Source organism: Hemicordylus capensis, chromosome 1, assembly GCF_027244095.1.
Source record: "Hemicordylus capensis ecotype Gifberg chromosome 1, rHemCap1.1.pri, whole genome shotgun sequence".
NCBI lineage: Eukaryota > Metazoa > Chordata > Lepidosauria > Squamata > Cordylidae > Hemicordylus > Hemicordylus capensis.
The window spans coordinates 255,377,372-255,401,528 of NC_069657.1; the positions used below are offsets into that span (position 1 = coordinate 255,377,372).

At 45.6% G+C, this 24,157-nt stretch overlaps 1 protein-coding gene across 4 annotated transcripts; it reads right to left on the reverse strand.

The window, feature by feature from the left end:
* Positions 1-444: 444 nt before the first annotated feature.
* On the reverse strand, positions 445-24,112 carry FBXO48 (F-box protein 48). Of its 4 annotated transcripts, none has more exons than XM_053284507.1 (4): positions 23,982-24,112; positions 18,691-19,042; positions 10,936-11,035; positions 445-574 (listed from the first exon to the last, which is right to left on the reverse strand). In XM_053284507.1, exons 2-4 carry the CDS (start codon positions 19,006-19,008, stop codon positions 537-539), a joined length of 456 nt encoding a protein of 151 aa, XP_053140482.1. In that variant the 5' UTR covers positions 19,009-19,042; positions 23,982-24,112; the 3' UTR covers positions 445-536. The 4 variants fall into 4 exon arrangements, with proteins under 4 accessions (XP_053140482.1, XP_053140481.1, XP_053140483.1 ...); XM_053284506.1 differs by lacking the exon at positions 445-574 and adding an exon at positions 8,911-9,130; XM_053284508.1 differs by lacking the exon at positions 445-574 and adding an exon at positions 9,140-9,506.
* Between the last annotated feature and the right edge of the window lie 45 nt (positions 24,113-24,157).

Here is a 24,157-nt window from a genome sequence, read left to right on the forward strand (position 1 = left end):
AGCAAATGTGCATTGGTTATACAGGTCACAGAATCCAGTGGGTTTTTAAAAATCACATAATATGGATTACCATCATTGAGAACTTAAAAAAAAAATCAGTTGACACACAGTCCTGTTAAGGAAACATCACAATGCGTAGAGAGAGCAACTGGAACCAAGATCTGTTGGAGTCTTTCTTTCTTTTATTTATATACCTCTCAATTGGTCAATGCCCTAGAAGCAGTATAGAAGCTGTATCAATATAAAGTGTTGCATTTCACTCCTTACAAAGTGGGGCAAGACTCAATTTGCCTAGTGTTCCTTTCACAACCTCATCCTAATTCTGTAGCATCTTTCCCTTCCCTTTTCAAATGTATTGTTTCATAATGGTCTTTCAGTAGAAACTAGGAAAAGGACTTTTCTAGGAAAAGTCCCCATGATGGTCACACCCACACTGCAGCCCTTGCCCACGTGTGCATCTTTCCATCGCTACCCATGAGTTTCAAAAGTTCATGTTGCTTGGAAATCTGCTCACAGCAACTCCTTCCTGTCATTCGTCAGTGCTGACAGAGTGGCTGTTTCAGTCTTTTCACAGCTAAAAGGGAAACCAGAACACAAAGATAAAAACTTGCACATTTCACTCTTGCCTTCTTGATAATTGCTGTGTGGTTGTTGCCAGCTAGGCCCCATATCTAAAAATATGCTGGACTGTTGCAATCCAAGTAAACAGGAACGCATCCTATTCTTTACTGCTATGTGAAGCCTCTGAGAGAACTCCAAAGGGTTATCAGGGACAAGGCTAGAATAGATACTGTACAGATTTTGATCACTGCCTGCACTTGTGTTTTCAAGATGAATCCATTACTTCCAGGTTAGTTGCTTCAGTTGAAATACACTCATTCATAAAAGTGATGATTTCGTGTGTGTGCCCAGGATAGGCTCAATGTGAGTATTATAACAGCATACATATCCTTTGAATTGTATCTAGGGTTGTCAGGTCCAGATGGTGAAAAAAGTCGATATCCATCACCAAAAAAGTGGAAACAAAGGACGCTTTTCACACAAAAAAAAAGTCTCCAAGAAGTCTCCACTTCGCATAAAATTTGCATATGTTTATTGATATTATATATGTGTATTTTGATTTTAAAAACTGATAGATCGAGAATAAATGCAGCTCACCCCTGTGAAGCTGATGACCAGGTGAGGGGTATGTCTGCTTGGTCTGCTGTCTAGGTGCAGAGTTCTCAAGGCCCCTGCTGCTTAACCCCTGTCAGTTCATCTCCTGGTTAGGTTTACCACACACACACAGTCCTCTGCCCTCCTCCCCCAGGGGTCACCCAGCCTGCTCTCCCCAGCCAGGCCAGCAGCTTCACCTCTTGGCTGGAGGCAGGGCAGCCAGCTAGCGACCGAGCCAGCCTCTTTGCATGCTCGTGCAGTGGTGCATGCATGGCCTCCCACTCGCTTGCTGTTCTCTATGACTATAAACATTCATATATGGCTTTTCAAAAGAAGATTTCACAGTGGCTTTCAAAGAAAAACAAATAACAATAAGATGCTCCCTTAGATTGTAAAGGCCTCACAATCTAAAAAGAAATACAAGCTAATGGCAGCACCAACCTCTGAAGGAATGCTGTGCTGGGATTGGATAGGGTCAGTTGCTCTCCCCACGATAAACAGAAGAGATTTACCACTTGCCTTTTTACTCGGCAGGGGGAGCTGCTAACTGAGTAAAGTTAGTCAGCTAACTGCTAAGTGAGTAAAGTTAGTTCGCAAACTGTTAACTTCTCACTACTACAACCAACACATGAAGGCAGCAAGCTCCAGCTGCCGGGCCCACCCATCTTCACTCCTGCATGACGTGGCTCTACAACCTGCCAGTGAAGCAGAACCTCCCCTCTGGCTTCCCCATTGGACGGATGGTCAGTAGGAAGAAGAAGAAGACAGAGGAAGAGAAGCTTTTCATGAGAGCAAAGTGTTCTCAGTGAACAAAATGTTGCAATTGCTCCCCAGAACTTCGGACACCAAAACACATGCAAAATAAGTTGTTTGGTCCCCCAAATACTCCCTCCTTATGCAAAAAAATCACCTGGTCCCCCAAATAGTCACATGCCCTCTATTCAAGTTTTTAGTTGGCAACCTTTTCACCTCCTCTTTTAGAACCAAATCAGGTGAGTTTAATACTTAGGAAAGACCCCTTGTCAATCACAGAACTCTTGAGCTTTGTGAGATCCATGAAACCAGTGTGTTGAAGTGTACCTATCACTCTGTTAATTGTAGCCATGGATTCCTTTATTAATGCCAGGCCTGTCTTTTCAACATTTTGATATGTGACATCTTAGGGTGTGGAGTCTATATAGAGGAGAAACACCTACATTTCAGATGCAATGGCCTATGCAGCTCCCTAAAGCTTATGAAACAAGACCAATTCCTTGCAAGGAATCATTAGGAAGGGGATTGAAAATAAAACTGCTAATATTATCATGCCCTTATACAAATCTATGGTGTGGCCACACTTGAAGTACTGTATACAGTTGTGGTCACCGTAACTTAAGAAGGACATTGTAGAACTGGAAATAGTGCAGAAGACGGCAACCAAGATGATCAGGGGCCTGGAGCACCTTCCTTATGAGGCAGGGCTACAGCATCTGGGAATCTTTAGTTTAGAAAAAAGATGACTGAGAAGAGACATGACAGAGGTCTATAAAAGCATGTATGGTGTGGAGAAAGTTAATGGAGAGAAAATTTTCTTCCTCTCTCATTACACTAGAACCAGGGGAAACTGATTGCCAAGAAATTTAGGACTGACAAAAGGAAGTACTTTTTCACAAAACACATAATTAACCTATGGAGTTTTCTGCCACAAGATGTGGTGACAGCCAACAGCCTGGATGGCTTTAAGAGGGGTTTAAATTCATGGAGGAGAGGTCTGTCAATGGCTACTAGTCTGAGGGCAATAGGTCACTTCTAGCCTCAGAGACAAGATGTCTCTAAATACCAGTTGCAAGGGAGTAACAGCAGGAGAGAGGGCATGCCCTCAGCTCTTGCCTGTGGTCTTCTCAGAGGCATCTGGTGGGTCACTGTGTGAAACAAGATGCTGGACTAGATAGGTCTTGGGCCTGATCCAGCAGGGCTGTTCTTATGTTCTTAAGACCCTCTCTGCATGATTTCTTTTACTTAAGGTGATTAGGACTCCCAAAGGGATGAAATAGCCATTCTCATTTGCAATTGTTAACTTAAATATATGCACATTCAGAACAGCCCAGAGTCTAGCCCTGAGACAAATCTAAGAAGCAAATGATAATAAGCAAACACAAGGTCAATTAGTTCAGAGTCATTTTGGCACCTTGCACATTTTGGCATCAACATTATCCTTCTAGCAGGTATGCAGATCCCCCGGAAGCATTTGAGGAGTGCCCCCCCCTAATTTTACTGAATTCCCTCATACCAAACCTAAAAACCTTTATCCTTCCCCTGCCCCCAAATTGTGCAGAGTTGCTCCTTAATCATTCCCTCTGTCTGCACCCCTGCTTCATAGTTAGGGATGTGCACCAAGCAAGTTTCATGCATGGTTTAGCACTGAACCGATGCAAGCAAGGTGCCGCTGGGGGCCGCAGCACTGAGCAGCACCTCTGAACGGGAGTATAGCAGGTCCTTACCTGCTCTCCGCCACTCCATGCAGCTTCCTGCTACAGCAGTGCACTCAACAGCCTGTGCGCAGCGGTGGTGGTGTGACCCTGGCTTGCATGAGGCCTCTGTGCATGTATGGACACCATTTGCATGGTCAGCAACACCATGCTGACCAAGGTAATGTGTGGTCAGTAACACCATGCTGACCACTTAAGGGCCAAGTGGGCACCTTAAGGATCATGTTCTTCTGCATGTACCTCCTCATGCGCTCCATTCAACATCTGAGTCCCTGCTGCATCTGCTCCCAGCAGCTGCATTTCAATGGGTAGCTCTTAGGAGTAGGACATTTTCAGTAGTGTTCTAATGAAAGAGAACATTATCAGTGTTGTTCTCTGTAGGAAGCTTCAACTTTGGGGGGCACCTGGCTGCAGCACTGAGTGCCTTCAGGTGTCAGGCAAACACCTGTATTTTTAGAAGGCCTTTGGGGTTGTCTGATTTTTGCTCTCCACATATGAGTTGTTCTTCCTGTTCTGTTGAATATTCTTGACTGGCTAAAATGATCCTATCCATCTCTTCTGTTTGATTTTAATTTTATTGTGTCAGTTTGATATGCATTGCTTTTAATAATGTTGCTGCTAACTGCTTTGAATGATTCATATGAAAAATGGGATATGACATTTTAAAAGGAATGAATGGTATGTGGGAAATATTTTACAGAGCTGCAAGGTGTAAGAGAATGTCATTAGGGCCTAATTCTGTAAAAAAAAAAAAGAGCTACTTGGGTTCAAGGTCATAGCCTCTGACTTTGCATCTCATCCAACCCAGCTTTATGTCTCTTTTATGCATTTGATAGCATGTATGCATTCAGTGAAGCATTTGACTAAGCAAGAGTGCATCAGATTGCAGGCTTAATAATCCCATATGCATAGAAGCCAATTATATTAATTCAATGCAGAGCTACACGTACTTTATACCCCTACACATATAGGGCCTCTCAGAGGCCCTATATTAGAATTAGAATCGAACCAAGTGGGAGGCTCAGCAGCAGAGCAGGCAGTGACAGGGGGCACCTTCTAGGCTGGAATTAAAAATCCCAGCCCAGAGCATGCCCCCTCACCAGTGCCTATTGCTTGATCCAAAAAAGGTTGGTGGTGGGGAAGGGCAGGTAGGGAAGAGGTTAAGGGCACCATCCTAGCCAAACATTTGGGGCATGCGCGTTTTGTGCCCAGTGTTATGCCAATGGTTACATCTCTTTCCTTGTACCATGGTCTGGGACCTCCCATGGTTATGATATTTTTTTAAAATGGCAGAATTGCAAAGAAACATTTAAAATTTATGGGGGTTGACCATGAGCTACGCTGAACGCAATGGAGCATGATTTAAATAGGATGACAATGTAGGTAGAATCAGTGTATATGGAGGGAGGGGATTTATTCCTGCTGACCTCACCCTGACCTCCACTCATGGATCATAACTTGTCCGCTGGTCAGTGGTTACTATACTTTATGTGTAGGTATTCCATGTTGTGCAAGCTAATGTAACCTGTATAGGTGTGTTACTTTTTTTTTTTTAACATACTGTGTCTTACTTGCTTAGAAGTGCTACTTAATAGAGCTTTAAGTAACGATATCAACAGCCCTCTATAGCTTGTTAAAAATGTATCCAGCTGAACCTTGTTCAAAAGTCTCCTCTCCTGCTTTATCACTCCAAGAGTCCTTTCTCACGAGCAGTGAGAAAGGGCTACCGGGCTTGCAGGGAGAAAGCCCTAAAATGCTTACCTCCCCGCAGACAATTGTTCTGCTGTCCCTGGGCAGGCAGATCACCCGCACAGACGAGCATTGGCTGCTGCCGGCAGCTCTGAGGGTTGGGGTTCTGGGACACGTTGCCTCGCCCCCGGAGCTCAAGTAATGCACCGCGCAAGCGTGCGGTGCATTATGGGGAACCCCCCTCCCCGAGCGCCAGCCGTGGCTGCTTGGAGCCTCAGCTGACACACGAGCAAAAGAATCAGGGTGAAGAGAGCGCACGCACTCCTAACCTCATTTAGAAGGGTGGCTCCGTACATGGGTTTGCTGCCATGGTGCTGCCAGGATCGAGCCTGATCCCAGTGGTTCACACATGTATGCAAAACTGGGCTGGACTTCCTTAGCCCGGTTTTGCATGCATGTGTGAATAGCCTCAAAATGTCCTTGGATCAGGCGGGAGTAGGATGCAGTTACTTCCATAACGCCAGCTTTCTACCTTCCTTCACTGTCCCACCCCCCACCCCACCCCGCTGAAGATCCCTGGCTTGAGCTGAAGAGCTCTTCTTCGTCACCGATAACATCAGGCCCTCTGTCATTTTAAATATTTCTCAAGAGAGCTGCCTTGGTATGCAGCTCTATGCACACTTGCCTTGGGAGCAAGTCCCATTGACTTCAGGTTAACCTGCATAGGTTCAGGCAGCCTAGCAGTAAGGCAGGACCAGTTCTGCTCCTAGCCCAAACTAACCCTATTCTGACCATTTCTTCTGCCATGCCTATCAAACAGTTTCCCATCTGTAGAAAACTTGATCTCAAATAAGTTCCATACTCAAAAGAGGGAAATACTATCATCTTCTCTCCTCAGGACTATTTTCCCTCTTAGTTATCCTGCCTTTACGAGGCTTAGATAATTGCTTACGCTCTGAATTACATGACAGATGCTTTCTGCTTCCAGTTAACATACAAAAGCATGCACTGTAGCACATGTTGCAAATACTTTCACACCAAAGTATGCACTTTTGGACCTGTGACCTAAGAAACCACAGGAAACATAGATGTTAACACAGACACCATATTAACTCAACCACAGAGAGTCATTCATATAGTATTCTTAGCAACTAGCTTGCTGGGTGTTTTTTTACACAGGGCTTTTAGCTTGCATCTTTTCCGGAATGGAGGGTGTGTGTTGACATATTGGCCAAATTTACCCCAAACTATCGGGGAGCACTTCACACACGGAGGCTATTCTCACGAGCGTGCAAAGGATCCCAGCCCTGTTTTGCATGCTTGTGAGAACCACCGGGCTCAAGGGCAAGCTCAGTGGCTCCACGGCGGCAAGCCTGCCTAAACAGCCACCCTCTTAAACCAGGTTAAGGGCAATTATTTGATTGTGTGTCGGCTGTGGCTGCTTGCAGCCATGGCAGGCACACTGGGGGGGGGGGATCCCGATAATGCCCTGTGTACTCATGCAGTGCATTATTTGGGCTCTGTGGGGCAGTGCGCCATGCAGCGGCACTTCCCTGCACCCGACCCCCAGAGTGGCGGAGCGAGGCACAGGAGCGCCACAGGGAAGCCACCACTCATCTGGGCAGGCTCTTCTGCCTATCCAGGAACCTACAGAGGATCATCTACGGGGAAGGGAAGGTTAACTCCTGCAGTTAGCCCCAAAGCTCTTCTCACTGATTGTGAGAAGAGCTTCATGATTTTGATTTTTCATTGCATGTTAGAGTGTAGCCTGATCTATATCCAAGTTTTTAAAAAATCAGCTTTTTTTGTGTCAGTTTTTTGGGGCAACTTCAAATTCCCAGTTAAACCTTGCAGTAAACTCACGGTAAAGCCCATTGTGTGAAATCTGCCCTGGTTCTGACTGGTTGTTTTTCCTGCCTTGCAATCCTGTTCTGCAAATTCCAAATGCCTAGTCAGGGACTTGAGTCCTCTGTGAAAGTGAAAAACACTGATGCCTAGGGATGTGCACAAACCGCTTCAGCGTGCTATTCCTAGAACACCGAACCAGTTCGGAAACCCTGTGTCTGAACCAGTTGGAACGTGGTAGGGGGCAGCTTTAAGGCACAGGGAAGATGCCCTTATCTCCCCCACCATGCTTCCCCTTCTGGTGCTGCTTCAGAAACCGCTGGCACGGAGCAGCTGTACGGGGCTCTTGCCTAGGGTAAGACAGGGCTGCACGGGGCTCTTGCTGCCCAGGTCAGCGTAAAACTGGAAGTGGTGGTTGCACATATGCACATCATGCATACACATGCCACTTCTGGTTTTACCCTGACTGGGTCGTCAAGAGGGTATACAGTCGCTCCACGCCAGCAGTTTCTGAAGCAGCAGCGGAGGGGGAAGCACGGTGGGGGAGATAAAGGCACCCTCCCCATGCCTTAAAGGGACTCCCTGCCTCTCGGGTGTGCACAGAGCCGGTTCTGTGAACACCCCTACTAATGCCCAGCCCGGGTTAAGCTGCGTATGAGAACCACCGGGATCATGCCCGATACCAGCAGGACAGTGCCACCTAGCCCCACTGTTCACCCCAGCTGTTAGCCGAAGTTAAGGGAGCAAATGCTCCCTTACCCCAGGTTAACTGCTCATGTGTTTGCTGGGGCTGTGTTTAGAGGCAATGTGTGTCACACTGTAGCAGTTTAAAACCTTTGTCTCAGAGCAAGCTCACATGAGGGGAAGCAAAATGCTGAATCAGCCCTGCTGAGCTTTCCGGTTCAGGCTTCTCCAAAAATTTTCCTATAATTTTTGGTAGGTTCTAAAGGCTGCCGCCACCATATCGACAGAGCTTAAACACCCCACCCTGGGCTTGGGATGGAAATCCCTGGGAAACTCTCTTTCTCTTGCTGTTGGAAAGTACACAAACATCCTCCACATGCAAGCCTATCCTCGTAGTGCTTATTGAAGTGGCCTAGGCTGTGGCACTTCAAACTGTAATTGAGGGCTCATATTACAGTTAACGAGGGGTGCTTTGGTTGCTGAAGCATTTTATTAATCCCTCCATTGTATACAATGTTTTTATATAGCTTAACTTTGATATAGATTTAGAACATTAGGAGAAACTTCTTAATGGAAAGAATGAGCCAGCGTGGTGTAGTGGTTAGAGTGCTGGACAAGGACTGAGGAGACCCAAGTTCAAATCCCCATTCAGCCATGAAACTAGCTGGGTGACTCTGGGCCAGTCACTTCTCTCTCAGCCTAGCCTACTTCACAGGGTTGTTGTGAGGAGAAACTTAAGTATGTAGTATGCCGCTCTGGGCTCCTTGGAGGAAGAGCGGGATATTAAATGTAAAAAATAAAAAAGTAAAAGAGCAACCTGACAATGGAACAACTGTCAGTAACAATGGAACAATCAAGGACACTTCCTTATTGGAGGACTTAAAATAGAGGGTAGACAGTCATCTGTTGGGAGTGTCTATAGCTATGTATTTCCTGCACTGAGCGAGGAATGGTCTAAGATGGCTTACAAGGTTCCCAGCAGCTAGCTCCCACATCCATACCCGGTATTTGTAAGTGCTAGTGCTATTGCTATTTCTCCTTTCATGAAACCAATGACCACAAAGCCACATCAGTGAAAGAAACATTTACTAATGGCCTTTACTGACAGAAGTGGAGAAGCTGCAGACAGGAAGCTGGATGAACATTGTGTGGCTCCTCCCTCACCTTTAACAGGCTTTGCGCTTGTACCTTAAGCAGCAGCTGGGCCACCCAGACTCACAATGGATCCTCTTCTGCCTTTTAAAACCCAATTGCAGCTGCAGGGTCCTCTAGTCCAGACTGGGACCATGCTGTGGGGAGGGAGGCTTAATCACTGCTTTTAAAGGCATATGAGCAAGGCCCATAAAAATGGGCAATACTAGATGAAAATGAAGTTAGTGCTTAGAAAGAATTAGACCCATAGTACACAAGAGTAGAGTTGTCAGATGTGGCTGGCAGTGCCAGTAATTATGATACTGATTAAAGACTGGTATGACTTTTTACTGGTCCAGTAAAAATGATAGCATGAACTGGTTGCACTAAAAAATAACAGGCAATCCTTCCTATATCAGCAAAATATGCATGCTCTTGTCTCTCTCATTTCAAAATCCAAAGGCCTTCTGTGGACTTCTTTTTCTTTCCTTTTTCACCTTCATGATCATGCCATTTAGCTCCTGTTAGGAGAAGCTTAAGAAAAACCAAACACGTTTTCCAAAGTATTTGTTATTATTTGTAAAGTGTTTTTTGAGAGAATCCATGAACAACTGTATTTAACAATACAGTAGACTGGAAAGACATACACATCATCTCAATATTTACAATACACAATTTAAATAACAGCAATTCTTAAAGTGCAAAACAGAAAGGCCAACGTCCTGTGCGCATGCAGCCGAGGGAAGCACATGTGCAGCAGCTGCATTCCTGCTTCAGCAGTGTGGGTGCTTGCAGGGGCAATTTTAGCTGATCTCCACTTCCACTGTAAGCGCTCTTTGAAACCTGCAAATATGTCCCTGAGGGTTGCTCAGGGACATATTTGCCGGGTGCACAACACAATCTACGAGAAGGAGGGAGCCGCAAAAATCACCCCTGCAAGTACTGTAGCTACACTGCTGAAACACAAATGCAGCCACTGCATCTGTACTTCCTTCAGCTGAATGTGCTATGTTAGGTTGTTTGTCATTGGCAACAACTTATAAAGCTGTCACATGCAAATGTTAATGATTACATCCAGTTCAAGATTTGCATTGATCCATTCAGCTCTAGTTCCTAGAGTAGGGATATGCACGAACCATGGTTTGAGCTTATTTAAGGAGTGGGGCCCAGGAGCTTTAAGAAAGAGGAGAGCAGGTCCTTACCTGCTCTCCACTGACCCATGCAACTTCCTGCTGTGGTGACATGCATTCCAAGAAGCCCCACATAGCATCAGCTTGCATATGGTGTCTGTGCATGCATAGGCACCATTTGCGTGGTCAGCAGCACCATGCTGACCAAGCGAGTGGCACCCCTGCATGCGCGGACACCATGTGTGTGCTCATGCCATGAGGGGCTTTTTTGGGATGCACATCACCCCAGCAGGAAGCTGCATGAGATGTCGGAGAGCAGGGAAGGACCTGCTCTCCTCTTTCTTAAAGCTCCTGCGCCCCACTCCTTAAATAAGCTCAAACCATGGTTCGTGCATATCCCTATCCTAGGTGCACCTCGGTAATTTTGGAGCCTGGACCTAAAGGCCTTTGGGGGGTGTCTCACCACCCCCTCCCTGCCACCTCTGCAATATAAGCTACAATGCACTATTTTTTTACACCAGAACATGCTCAGGGAAAGCTGGAAAATTTTTATTTTTATTTTTAGAAGAAGTTATGAATAAGTCACCCATAGCCACTCTCAGCATTGCACACTTGGCTGCCCAGCACAAGTCAGCGGCATGGCCCCCATGGCCCCGGGTGGGACATTTGGGGGGCCCCTGCCCAGCGTAGAGGACTGGACTGCCACCCAGAAGTCTGGTCGAAAGGGCACCTCTGCTAGTTCCTTCTGCACAACATGCACATTGGGGCCTCTTATCTCTCCAGTTCTGCTTCCAGGATTTCTCCCCAGGTGTCAACATCCATAGGATACATACTTTTGTCTGGCAAGCCATTGCAAGAATGAATGTTGCTGTATTTTCCACTTAGCCACTCATTCTTCACTTTGCTTTTCCAGTAGTTTCGCAGCAATGTGACCTGATGGAAGTAAATGGGGGAAGGATGGGAAAAGGAGGACAATATGAAAGGGCCGATGCAAAGACTCCTTAATGACCACAGTAGTCAGAGTTTGCAAGTCATTTCTTATGTACCCTGCCTTTTCATATAAAAGCTTTCATAAGAACAGCCCTGCTGGATCAGGCCCAAGGCCCATCTAGTCCAGCATCCTGTTTCACACAATGGCCCACCGACCAGATGCTGCTGGAAGCCTATAGGCAGGGGCTGAGGGCGTGCCCTCTCTCTGCCCTGCCCTTGGGGGCATAAGATTTCAAGACAACTTATTCCTATTGTCACATGTGGGACACATTGAAGCTTGTCAGAGACTAATTGTACCATGTGAACATTTTAATGCACACAAAGGAGTTGAAAGATACATTGAATTTACATTTTAGCCAATACAGGTTTAACATACGCAATGTACAGTATATCATTTTAAGCCTCATATGAATACTGCCTAAAACTGGGCATATTTTCCTCCAGTATATAGAACTTAGGGTGGGCTCATTTTAAACAAGATCTAGATGTACTACTGCCCACTAGTGGACTTGTGGAAACTTTTACGCTGTCATGTCATATGTACAGTTAAGTGCTAAACAAAGCTGCTTTGGGAAGACATGATTCAGACTGGAAAGGGGGTGGTTGCCGTCTGCCCCAGATTTCTAGATATTTCCTGGATTTTAAGCATGTTCCTGGTGCTTGGTTAGCCTATTCTCATGTCCGGATTCCCAGCTTTCATTTTATATTTCATTAAAAATTAAAAATTAAAATTAAAAGCAAAGCTCTAGTCCTTGAGAAAGTGGCGTTAAGGAGAAAAATGTTCAGTCACTATTCTGTTCAACTGCTGGACTTAGAGAAAGACAGGTGAAGCACAAGAGGCTGGCTGGGAGAGGTTCACAATAAGTAATCTCCCGGAGGAATGTTCCCTTTGGTTTTTTGGCAGCAGGGGATCTCTATAGGGCAGCTGAGAGGATATCTTGATTTTGATGTAAATCGCTGCCTACCTGTGTACAGTATTGTAATGTTTAATGTTTTTATAGTGCAATCCATTCTGTGCGTACCTACTTAGAAGTAAGTATCATTAGTTTCAATAAGATTTTCTCCCAAGTAAGTATGGATAGGATTGCAGCCTTAACTGAAAAGCTGTGTATTTTTTGTTCTATTGCTGCTATTAATATCTCAAACTTAATTCTGTTTGAAAATTCAGTTTTTTCCTATAGATATTATTTTGGTTTGGGGTGTGTTTTAAATTTAGCTTTAAGCAGCCATGAATTCTCCCTGCCCCCTGCTCTTTTCCAGCCTATACTAGTATTCTAAATCAAAAGGAGTCATTTTGATGTTTTTAATGTATTTAACTCATGTTGTTGTTAGCTGCCCAGAGACGTAAGTTTGAGCTGGGTATAAATTTAATAAAATGAATGAATGAATGAATGAATAAAGTTATGTACTTCTCTCAAGTTGTGAATGGTGATTGAGACAAAGCTCAGGGATGAAAGCTTTAATCCCTACCACGAGTTTTGTAGGGTTAATTGTAGAATTTAGTGGTGATAAAAATGCGCTCAGTGGTGCATTCAGTGGTGATAAAAATGCACTCAGCACTAGGGATGTGCACCAAATTGCTTCAGTGCACATCCACGGGTGGGGAGGGGCTCCCTTAAGAGCAGGTGGGCAGGTCCTCCAAGTGCCCACTGAACTGCCATGGCACTGACTCAACAGAAATACTTCTGTGCTTGTGCCACTTGCCCCTCTAAAATGCTGCACTGCGTCGACACCATTTACATGACGCTGCGTCATGGATGCCAGGGATGCATACCATCGCTGCGGTGCAGCATTTTAGAGGCACAAGTGGCACAAACTGCCGCTTGCATGGAGTATTTCCGTTGAGACAGCTCTGCGACAAGCTGGCAGGGGCTTGGAGGATGGGCAGGTAGGACCTGCCCACCTCCTCTTAATGGAACCCCTCACCCCATGCCGAAATTCTTTGGCGCCAGGGAGCCGTAGTGTTTTGGTGCCTCTCCAAAGCCTCTCAAAATGCTTCAGGCTTATCCCTACTCAGCACTGCTCCTCAGCGTGAGCTTTGATTTAGTATCTTCAGCAATCTTATTAGGTATCTTCAACTTCACCAATAAATAGCATATTTAAATTAGCATAATTAAACTAATAAATAGCATATTTATTCACCAATAAAAAGCATATTCATGTATTGGAAAACGGAGTGGGGTAGTAGTCTGCAGTTGGTGAAGAATCCATGGCAGCACTACACACAGCTAATTAGACAAAGTTAAACACTGAACTTGTGTATTAGAAAGTGCTGGGATATAAAGTCTGGGTGTTTAATGCTCAGGTAAATAGTCAGGTAAAGAGATCCTCCCCAACTATTGCTGATAGATGAACAGAGCAAATACAAGTCAACTGGACAGACAGTGCACAGTTAATGTGCATAATTTGCATTATATGTCGGCCTTTAAGAGAGCCCTAAAAACCTATTTGTTTGGCCTGGCCTTCCAAGGCTTGTGAAGTGCTGTTTTTTAAAAAGTATTTTAATTGGTTTTAAATGGTTTTAATCATTTTTGCATTGTTTTTATATTGTTTTTAGCATTGTGTTTGAATTGTGGGTTTTATGTCTTTTTAAAAAGTTGCTGTACACCGCCCAGAGCCTCTAGATGGGGCGGTTTATAAATGAAATAAATAAATGAATAAATAATATGGTGCCCAGATTTTGAGAGCTTGAATATGGCAAAGACACAGTGGGGAAATGACTTGTTTATCAAGCCAGAGGTTGCTGGTTCGAATCCCTGCTGGTATGTTTCCCAGACTATGGGAAACACCTATATTGGGTATCAGCAATATAGGAAGATGCTGATAGGCATCATCTCATACTGTGCGGGAGACGGCAATGGTAAACTCCTCCTGTATTCTACCAAAGACAACCACAGGGCTCTGTGGGCGCCAGGAGTCAAAACTGACTCGATGGCACAATTTACCTTTAGAGAGGGAGTGGGAGATGAAAACTTTTCACACTAGTAAATTCTTTGCTCCTAACTACTCCCTCCTAAAACATATCTCTCTCTCTCTTATTTCCCCCTTTAAAACACTTGTCAGAGTTTTGTTTACACACATTAACATGTAACATGTAGTTAGGCTCCAGGTTTGTATTGTAACATGTAGTTAGGCTCTGAGAAGCATTTTAACATATGTCGTCTAAAATGGCTCTTGCTGTATTGCAAATACAAAACCTTGATTGGCCAGAGTGTTTATTCCCATGACAAATGCTTCTCTTTCACTTTATCTGCTTCATTAACAGATGTTCACATATATAGTGTAAGAAAGTGAAAGATGATTTTAAGCACTGTATGTAACAACACTCTTTGTGTCAGTACTATTTCATTTCTCTTCCCCATCCTTTCAGTATGCTTTCCGGTGTAATGTGCTGCATGTTGTTCGAGCAACCTCCACTATGGTGACTGCTCTGCCTACAGCTGGGAAAAGGTCCCTATGCAACACAGAAGCACCATAACAGCTTCAGACAGGCAGCAGTACTCTTATCTTCCAGAGCTGTGAGAAGATTCCCATCCACTGAATGGGGATGAGAGAGCAATTTGTGTCAGCAAAAAGGAGGAGTTTGAGGGTGGGGGTTTGTGGGGGGTGGGGTGGACACATACAAGGCATGTATGTGCCTTGTACAGCAGGCCTTGGCAACTTCTCTTTGGATCTAGGAGCCAGCCCCAAAATTTAGGAGACAGACAATGGTCACTTGACAAAACTACTGGACTTAGTAATGGACATTATGGGGAGAGGGTAAAAAGGCTTCTTTTTATCTCCTTTGCAAGTAGCATATTTAGAGAGTTGCTTGGGACAAAAAAGATGTTATTAATCAACTCTGCCTCTGAATGTCCTAGTCTAAGTGCCACAGTTAGATTTCTAGGTGCCATGGCTCCCTGATGCCTGGGATCTGTCAAGTGCTGTTGCATAGGACACTCAGCTGTCACTGTTATAAAATGCAAGCTGGTCATAAGATCAAACTGTGAATTAGCACATGCCTGAATTAGGGAAGGGAACTGAATAGCAGGTAGCATTTCATTCTTTCAGAGCTTCTGCCTCCTGTTCCTACATTTCTACATCTGCCAGAACTGTGCCCATTTTGATGTTAATACTCTGGGGACACGTCATACAGTTAGGAAAGGTCACAGAACACACTGTCCTGAGATTCAGAGGCGTGTTGGTCTTACGGACCCACAGCTAAAAATGTATAGTGCTACAATACTTTTAGGGCCAAACCAGATGTTATAAAGGAAATGTGGGGTTATCAGCACTGTTTCTTCCCTGTAACTTCATTTCAAAGGCTGGAAGGCATTGCAGGGAAGAATTAGTGGATGCAGAGGGTGCCTTACCCCCACCCCCACCCCGACACACACACCTTACCCCCTCACACACTGAAATCAGGTGAGCCTAGATGAGGGGGGATTCACACGAGCAGCGGAAACTGGGCTAAGGGAGCCCAGCTGGGCTTCTGCTGCTCGTGTACAGCAACGGGAGCAGTGCAGCTCCCAGTGGCAAGCCCTCCTAAATGCTCCCTGCCCTTAAATGAGGTTAGTGGAGTGCTCCGCTAACACCATTTTTTTTGTTTGTGTGTCTGCTGCAGCTGCAGGACCCTAGGAATGCAGTTGTGTGGTGCATTACTGGGGCTGTAGGGGTTGGGGCGCCACACGGCAGCGCTTCCCTGTGCCTGGCACCTGGAGCCACGGCCGGTGCAGGAGGGAAGCCGCTGTTTGTCTGGGCGGGCAATCTGCCTGCTCAGCAATGAGCTGGTGCTCATCTGTGGGGAGAGAGGGTCAAACCCGCTCTCCCTGCGAACCCCCTTACAGCTCTTCACACCATTCATGTGAAGAGCCTCATTATCTCAGCAAACATAAAATCTCACAGGCATATTTGGTGAGGTAATGGGAAATGCATGGACATTGATATTTGTGGGGGAGAATCAGTGGGTGCTGATAAGTTAAATCGTCCCATGTATTTGACACTCATCCTCAGCATTTTGGTTAATTTTTGCAGTTATGGGGCTGAGATGTTTGCTGAAATAATCTATATGTATAATTCTCTAAGGCATACCCGCGGCTAATCCTGTGCATGGCAGTTATTGCAAGAGTTCTTGAGCAGAAGCACCGTGGGGATTGGGCAGTGGGGATTCCATATGCAGATAGGGAGGAGGAGCCTCTGACGGTTAAGGTCAGTTGGAATGCAACTGTTACTGGTTGGAAGATGTTCTTGATGGTAGAGGAGAGGAATCTATATATAAAAAAGGATAATGGGCAGGGGTCTGCGAAGAGAGGGGTGATGAGGGAGGAAAGAGCCCTTCAGGAGAAGGAGGCTGCCGTTTTGTGAATTAGTTGATCTGTTAACTAACCTACTTCACAGGGTTGTTGTGAGGAGAAACTTAAGTATGTACTACACCGCTCTGGACTCCTTGGAGGAAGAGCGGGATATAAAATGCAAGATAAATAAATAAATAAATAAATAAATAACTCAGGAAGGGAGAGGGAGAGAGAGAGAGAGAGAGAGAAGAAGAGCAAGTGGAGGACAGAGAGAGAGAGAGAGAAAGAAGGGAGGGAAAGAGAGAAAGAAGGAAGGGTGAGGGACAGACCTGAGCCTGTCAGTGACCTGAGGGGAACAAGCAGCCATGGCGGCACCCATTGGCAGCAAGGATAGGCCCAGTCAACCAGTGCTACTGTTTGGGACTACAGAGGCCATTGGCGGAGGGACGGAGGGAGGGAGGCAGGGAAGGGATGGGCCCAGGCCTGTCAGCGACCTGAGGGGAATGAGCGGCCATGGCGGCAGCAAGGAAGTGCCCGGTCAACCACTGCTGCTCCTCTGGGAAGAAGGAGTGGGGTGAGAGTGAGGCTGGGGAGATCTCTGGGGACAGGGGGCTGCAGCTTGGCCAATAGGCACCAGCAACGGTGCAGCTACAACCAAAAGGGGTGAGGGGGGTGGAGTAAAGGGATGGAGGAGTGACCAAGAGGGACGAGGGGGATGGAAGCAACGGGATGGAGGAGGAAGAGGAGGAGTGCGGCTCAGGTGAGGGTGGAGAGATGTCTGTGGTGAGGGGGGCTGTTGCAGGGGGTGATGGGAGCAATCAAGTACTAGTGCGGGTTAAGATAGTATCTCCTGAGGAACATAGGGCGCTGCCATATACTGAGTCAGATCATTGGTCCATCTAGCTCAGTATTGTCTTCACAGACTGGCAGCAGCTTCTACAAGGTTGCAGGCAGGAATCTCTCTCTCAGCCCTATCTTGGAGAAGCCAGGGAGCGAACTTGGAACCTTCTGCTCTTTCCAGAGTAGCTCTATCCCCTGAGGGGAATATCTTACAGTGCTCACACTTCTAGTCGCCCATTCAAATGCAGCCAGGGTGGACCCTGCTTAGCTAGGGGGATGTCCTTAGCAGCAGGAGAAGTCTTTAAACTGTTTTTGGTGATATGTGAATGCAGTAGAGGAGACTGATAAAGGCTTGACTGATATTATGTTTCTGAAAAATCTGGGATAGTTCTAAATGCTTTTGTTCCAGAAAGACAGGCTAGGTGGGATTGATACACAGTTTCTATTCTGCATATTTCTCTCACCAGTTGGAAGCAGGAGAAGCTGTGCTAGATCATATGAAACAATGTTAAACTTCTCTGTTTTCTCAACCATCCAATGTGTATTTCTACTTCTATTGGGAGGAGCAGCCTATTCCTAACCTCGTATTAGGAGGCAAGCAGAGCACAACTGCTGGACCGCTTCACTTTGCTTACTTTTGAAAGCTAGGGGAGAACCAGTTGCTAAATTCTCAGCAGTTGTAATGTTAAGCCAGGACTAAAAACAAACACACCAAATATGGCCCACTCTCTGGGCTTTGTGGTGAGGATCAAAGAATGTATGGTAGCTCTATCATCTTCCACCCTAAAAGAATGACGTCTCAGCCAGGAAAGCAAAGAATTGTTTCTTGGAATAGGTGCTGAGAGCCCTGAACTGTTCCTTGCCTTTGATTAGGATAATCACATCAAGTTCCTAGAACAGACATTTTCAAGAGTCCTGAAAATCTATAGTTTTATCTCTTTTGCTTGTCATGTCCATTGGTAAAAATAGGTCTAGGCAACATTTTTCTCATGAGACAAACTGAATGCTATTTGAGATGTCTTGAGACTGCCAGAAGGATGCAAGAAGGGGCCACCTAGGCTCTTAAGATGAGAATCAGAGGCATAACTATAAGGGGGGCAGGGGGGGCACGTGCCCCGGGCGCCATCTTTCTGGTCACGTGGGGGGCGCCAGCATGACAATTTTTTTTTAATTTTTTTTTTAAAAATTTGTTAATACAAATGTTTCCTGCTCAGTGCAGCAGTGCTGCAGCAGTCAAGGGAGCGTGTCGGCGCCCCCTCCCCCATGAGCAGTCCCTTCCGTGCCACCCGCCCCCCCCATTGCTTTGCTGGCGCCTGGCGGCCAGTCAGTGGCCTGGCTTGGTGGCGGCGGTGGGAGCTTGTGAGGAAAAACCTAAGTATAATGTAGTATGTGGGGGGGGGGCGGGGGGCACCATTTCAGTGCTTGCCCCAGGCGCCGTTTTCCCTAGTTACGCCTCTGATGAGAATCAAACCTCTTTGGACTCACCTTCCATGAATACCCATTTCCTCTGTCACAATCAATCTCTCGCTGACAGATGGCCCTTACACTTAAACAATGATGTTTCCATAAATAATCACAGTTCTCAATGGTGCAGTTCCAGGTCTTGCATGTCATTGCAGCATTGCATAAGCTCTGAATGTCAAGTTCACTAAAAATCTTTAAACTGACTTCTAGTGGAAGCAGCTGTACAAAATCCTCTTGACTTTTTTTCTTCTGCTTGGAAGAATGGATGGACAATTTTTTGAAGGTAACAACAGTCTGCTTATGTCTTCTGGAAGTTGTCTGCTTAGAGCTTTTCTGCATAGTTCAGATCTTCGTCAAACACCATCCACCCTCCCTAAAAAAGTAAAATTGCCTGTAAAATTTGTGTAAATGGAAATGGAATAACTTCAAATTTACTTGGAAATACATGCAGATATTTTGTGGTATTATAACAATGACTAGCTGGAGAGGTCCTTATGCTACCTTACTACATATAACAGTATTTGTATGGACTATGCAGTAGCAGAAATGGGAGTATCTCTTGATACTGGCATTTTAATCTTTCCATGATATTTAACTTAACTTGCTTAATCAAGAATTGCAGTGTGCAGCTATCTTTTTACTACCCTTACAGTTAAAGTAGGGGAGCATCTGCTGAAATAAAACAATAGTCTGTCTTGGCAAACAGAAAAATATGAACTGTGATCCAGTTTGTAGCTAAGTCAAGGAAATTAGTTGCTCTTAAAGTGTGCTGTCAAGTTGATTTCAACTCCTGGCACCCACAGAATCCTGTGGTTGTCTTTGGTAGAATACAGGAGGGGTTTACCATTGCCATCTCCCATGCAATATGAGGTGATGCCTTTCAGCATCTTCCTATATCACTGCTGCCCGATATAGGTGTTCCCCATAGTCTGGCAATATGTTCCCTGTATTCTGGGAAACATACCAGTGGGGATTCGAACCGGCAACCTTCTGCTTGTTAGTCAAGCCTTTCCCCGCTGTGTCACTTACATATAGGATAAGGAACTATTTATTTATTTATTACATTTTTCTACTGCCAAAATGGATGTCTTGTGGTGGTTTACATTAAAAAAACAAACCTAAAATAACAGTTAAAACCAAAATGTCAGAAAGAACAGTTTCTCTTAATATCAATTACTTGTTTTCTAATTTAAAATTGCCCACTGCCTAGAACAGAGACTGAATTCTTGTGCAACTGCTTTATCATTGGCTGGTTTGAAATCCTAAAAGCAATGAAGAGATTGTTCAAGATGTTGTGGGTGATGATTGGTGCTTGTGCATGATATGTAACTGATTCATGGGTGACTGAATGGTAGTTGTGGTGCTCTAATCAAGAAAAAACTTTATAGCATTAAGGTGCATGTCTTGTTTGTTATGGAGAAACATACGGAAGGTTGTCATATAATAATCAAATCTCTGTAATTTGGGGGACATGTCATATTTGATTTCACTTTTTCAAAAACTGAGCCACCATTCCTTACTAGATTTGTGACATCCATTGCAGTATCATTTGGGGGGTTTCCAATGTTGACTTCAAAAATACTGATCCACTGTGGTAGGGTCAAATCAGAATCTAGCAAGGGAAGAGCCATGACCAAACTGGTGAGTCATTAGCAGAACTTGGTGGAATCTGGTTGTCAGAGTCCAGTCAAGGAAAAATCTGACAAATCAGAGTCAAAATCTGGTGGGTTGAAGGTGGAGCCTGCTAGAATATGGTGAATCATGGAAATAGCCTGGCATAATCTGGAGTTTACTGCTACAATTATTTGACAAATACTGTTTTACTGGTTGAACTAGTAAATATTGGCTAGCTGGCAATCCTAATGGGCTTAACCTTCTCAAATGCTAAGCCATCTTTTCATGCACCCCACATACTGATATGTTACACAATGGGGCTATTCTGACGATTGCAAAAATCGGGCTAGGAAAGCCTAGCCTGATTTTTGTTGATCGTCAGAATCACCGGGCTTGGCTGCGAGCACGGTGGTTCTAGAGCGGGTTATCTGCTCAAGAACCCCTGCCCTTAGCCCGGGTTTCTGGAGCGAGCACTCCACAAACCTGGGCTATTTGCTTGTAAGTAGACGCGGTGCAGCTCCGCAACGCGGCTACTCGTGAGTAGACCCCCGACCGGGAGGCGAAAAGCTGCCTCCTGGCTCCGGGGGTCTCCCCAGTATGTCCCGTGTGCTCGGGGCTTCCAGGGGCTGCGTGGCCCCCAAGCTCCCCAGCCCCTGCCGGCTCTGTCACAGAGCCGGCAATCGTGTGGGCGGCCAATCCGGACGCCCAGGGCTCCCTCCCCACTCACCGCCCCAAACTGGGTCTCACAGATCATGAGACCTGGCTCAATATGTTCCAATACCAATTCTAATGTAGCCTGTCAAAGTATGGAAATGTGAAGACCCTGGGCTACAGGAACTCTTAACAGATGCTTTTAATGGTACTATGTCATTCCAGCTGTGCCAACAAAAGGGGAGCTTTCCCACCCCTGGCCCAGAAACCATATTACATCTGATGTTCTTCTTGGCACAGTTAATGAGATGCCCCACAGGAATGCAAGTGGCTTATTTGCCCCAGATGTAAATAATGTTCCATAACAGTAAGGAGCAAATATTGTACTGGTGAGGACTGGGTTTTTTGTTTGTTTGTTTTACATTTTATATCCCGCTCTTCCTCCAAGGAGCCCAGAGTGGTGTACTACATACTTTGGTTTCTCCTCACAACAACCCTGTGAAGAAGGTTAGGCTGAGAGAGAAGTGACTGGCCCAGAGTCACCCAGCAAGTCTCATGGCTAAATGGGGATTTGAACTCGGGTCTCCTCGGTCCAAGTCCAGCAGTCTAACCACTACACCACGCTGGCTCTACATCACGCTGACGGTTGGATCGGGACTGAGGAACCATACTGCAGAATTCCATTACAAGGCAAAGTGAGTGTAGGGGAAAGAAGGCTGAACCAGTGTAGGGAGAAAAATAATGTGTGGGAACTAAAGCATGGCAAGGAGTTGAACTATTTAATGACCAGATAAAAGACAAGAGCTAGATAAGGTCCAAACAAAGGTTCGTGCAAGTGTGGCCTAAAACAGAATTAATTTAATATGGCTCTTGTAGTCTTCAAAGTGTGCAACAGTTACCAACAGAGACACTTGGTATTATGTGCAATGTGAGAAAAAATAGAAGTAAAGAAAGACAGTAAGGAACTAGGAACTGCTGGTTATCTTTCTAGGATTTCATCCTGGATGTTTTAATAATAGACCTGTGTTTGTTTTTGAGCAGGAGGCAGTCTGCCTCAGTGCACTTCAATGGGTAATTAAAAGGTTCATAATTTTAAACTAATAGTGTAATTCTATTAGTAAGTAAAACTTTATTTCAGTCGTAGACCAGCAATACAACAGTATAAAATGTAATTCTATTCATGCACTTGCAAGAAAATCCCATTGAGTTCCACTCGGCTTACTCCAAGTAGCTGTGCACAGGATGGCAGGCTAACAACACACTATATAATAATAATATAAGGGAACAATGCCATCCCTCCCCCATGAAAGATGCAGTGACACAACAAGGGTTATTATTATTGCTAGCATATTGTGTATACTCAAGATGACAATAAAAATTAGACGCATATTTTTTTTGTTCCCACAGTTGGAGAGTGGAAAGTCTGTTATGTCTGCAGCAGCAGGCGCGTAACAATGATAGGGCAAGGGGAGACAGTTGTCTGGGGGCCCCACTGCCTGGAGGAGCACCCCAGAGGCACCTCATGTGACTCCCCATTGCCCCCTGCCCAGCCCCATAGCCTCTCAGCCACTTGCCCTCTTCACCGTCTCTCCTGCTTGTTCTGCTGGCCCGCAATCGAAGCAGCAGACAAGCTGCAAAGAGCTCCTTTTCTCCCGCCTCTCAGCTGATCGGCGGGTGGGCGGGGCTTCCACGGAGGCCTCCGTGTAGGCCGCAGTGAAGCCTGAACTCGAGTAGGGCCCAAGCAAGCCAGGAAGGAGGAGGCAGCCAGAGTGTTCTCTGCAGCAGAAGACCCCTTGCTGCCCTGCTTAACCCAGACCAGCATTTGCCAGGTAGAGTGTGAACTCCTTTTTGTGGTTACCTTTCCCGCCCCCCCCCCCCCCATATATAGGGATCTGCTTGCCATAGGGCTTGGATATGGTGGGGGGGAGGGACCGAGAAGTCTCTGAATATTTATTTTGAAACAGCTTGGAAAATTTGCTGACTTAAAAAAAACTATCTAAAAAGTCCTATAAGTGGCTTGATTCATGGCAGAAAATTGCAAAAACTTCTGGAACAGTATTTTATTAATTTTATTTATTCATTCATTCATTTATAAATGCACTTATGTTCAAGTTGTTTTGCAACCCAGAAGGTCTGAGTGAGAACTGTGAAGCATGTGTGGTGCTTTTATTTTATTTTTCTTGTGTGTGAACTGCTCCCCAATAACTTGCAGGGACTTCAGGGTAAATCTGGCCAACATGTGAATGCAGCACCTCCATTCCAGAGGAGATGTGTGTTAAAGGGCTTTAAAAGCCTCCTGTGAAAAACCTCCTGCAATCAAACTTGACTGAATTTGTTCAGAATTCTGAGAAAACAAACATAGGTTCACCCTGCATGGTTGAAAGTCTCCTTTGCTAATCTGCAGCGAGGGGCCCATTTTAATCATTCATCTTTCTAGTGTGTTCTAGGCATTAAAAGTAAAACAAATGTATAGTACTCAATGTATATCACTATATATTGTGACGTGTGTGTGTGTATTCAGTGAAATGTATTTGCAGGCAGCATACTTATTTTGGAATATCAGACTTAAATCCTTGGGGGCCTGGGGTGTGCGGAGGCCCTGGACTTTGGGGGGGGGGCCCATTTTAAAATCTTGTCTCTGGGCCCACTCCAACCTTGCTACACCCCTGTGCAGCAGTTTTAGCCTACACGAACTGTGACCACACACGAGGGTCACAGTTATTTGGATCAATTCATCAAACACAGAGAGAGGAAAATATTGTGAGAGGAAGTGAGTTTTTTCTCTCTTCTTTGTATTGCAGCGCTTTGCCTAGGGTACGTGCGTTTTTCTCACCTGCTCAGCCTATAAGGTGAGAGAGCCGATAGTGAATTGATCTGACCACCCTTTTGGGCCACTCTTGCCCGCCCCTGTCATGCAACCTGCGGCTTGGCGGCGCCCCCTCCCCTGAGCCCCGCCTTGTTCCAGGATTGGCTGGCTCAGCGCTCGCGACACCAGCTCGCCATCATCCCGGGAAGCTGCTCGAGCGCAATAAACGCCGGTCACTCACCGGCCGTCTGACAGCTCAGTTTCCGTTGGCGGTTTGAACGTCTCCTCCATTCGAACGTGTTTGTTTACTCGCTTCCCTGTCTCTCCGTTCCCCATCACGTAATCACAGACTTTCGAAATCGCAGCCCTTGCGTTCTCGATGGGCATCCTGGGAGTTGTAGTTTGGTAACCCAGGCA

Excerpts from the sequence above, each read along its gene's own strand:
- FBXO48 (XM_053284505.1), bottom strand. The coding sequence starts at position 19,008 with ATGCAGAAAAGCTCTAAGCAGACAACTTCCAGAAGACATAAGCAGACT. Across the intron at positions 11,036-18,690 it reads GAAATGGGTATTCATGGAAG|GTCACATTGCTGCGAAACTA; the intron begins GTGAGTCCAAAG and ends TACTTCCATCAG.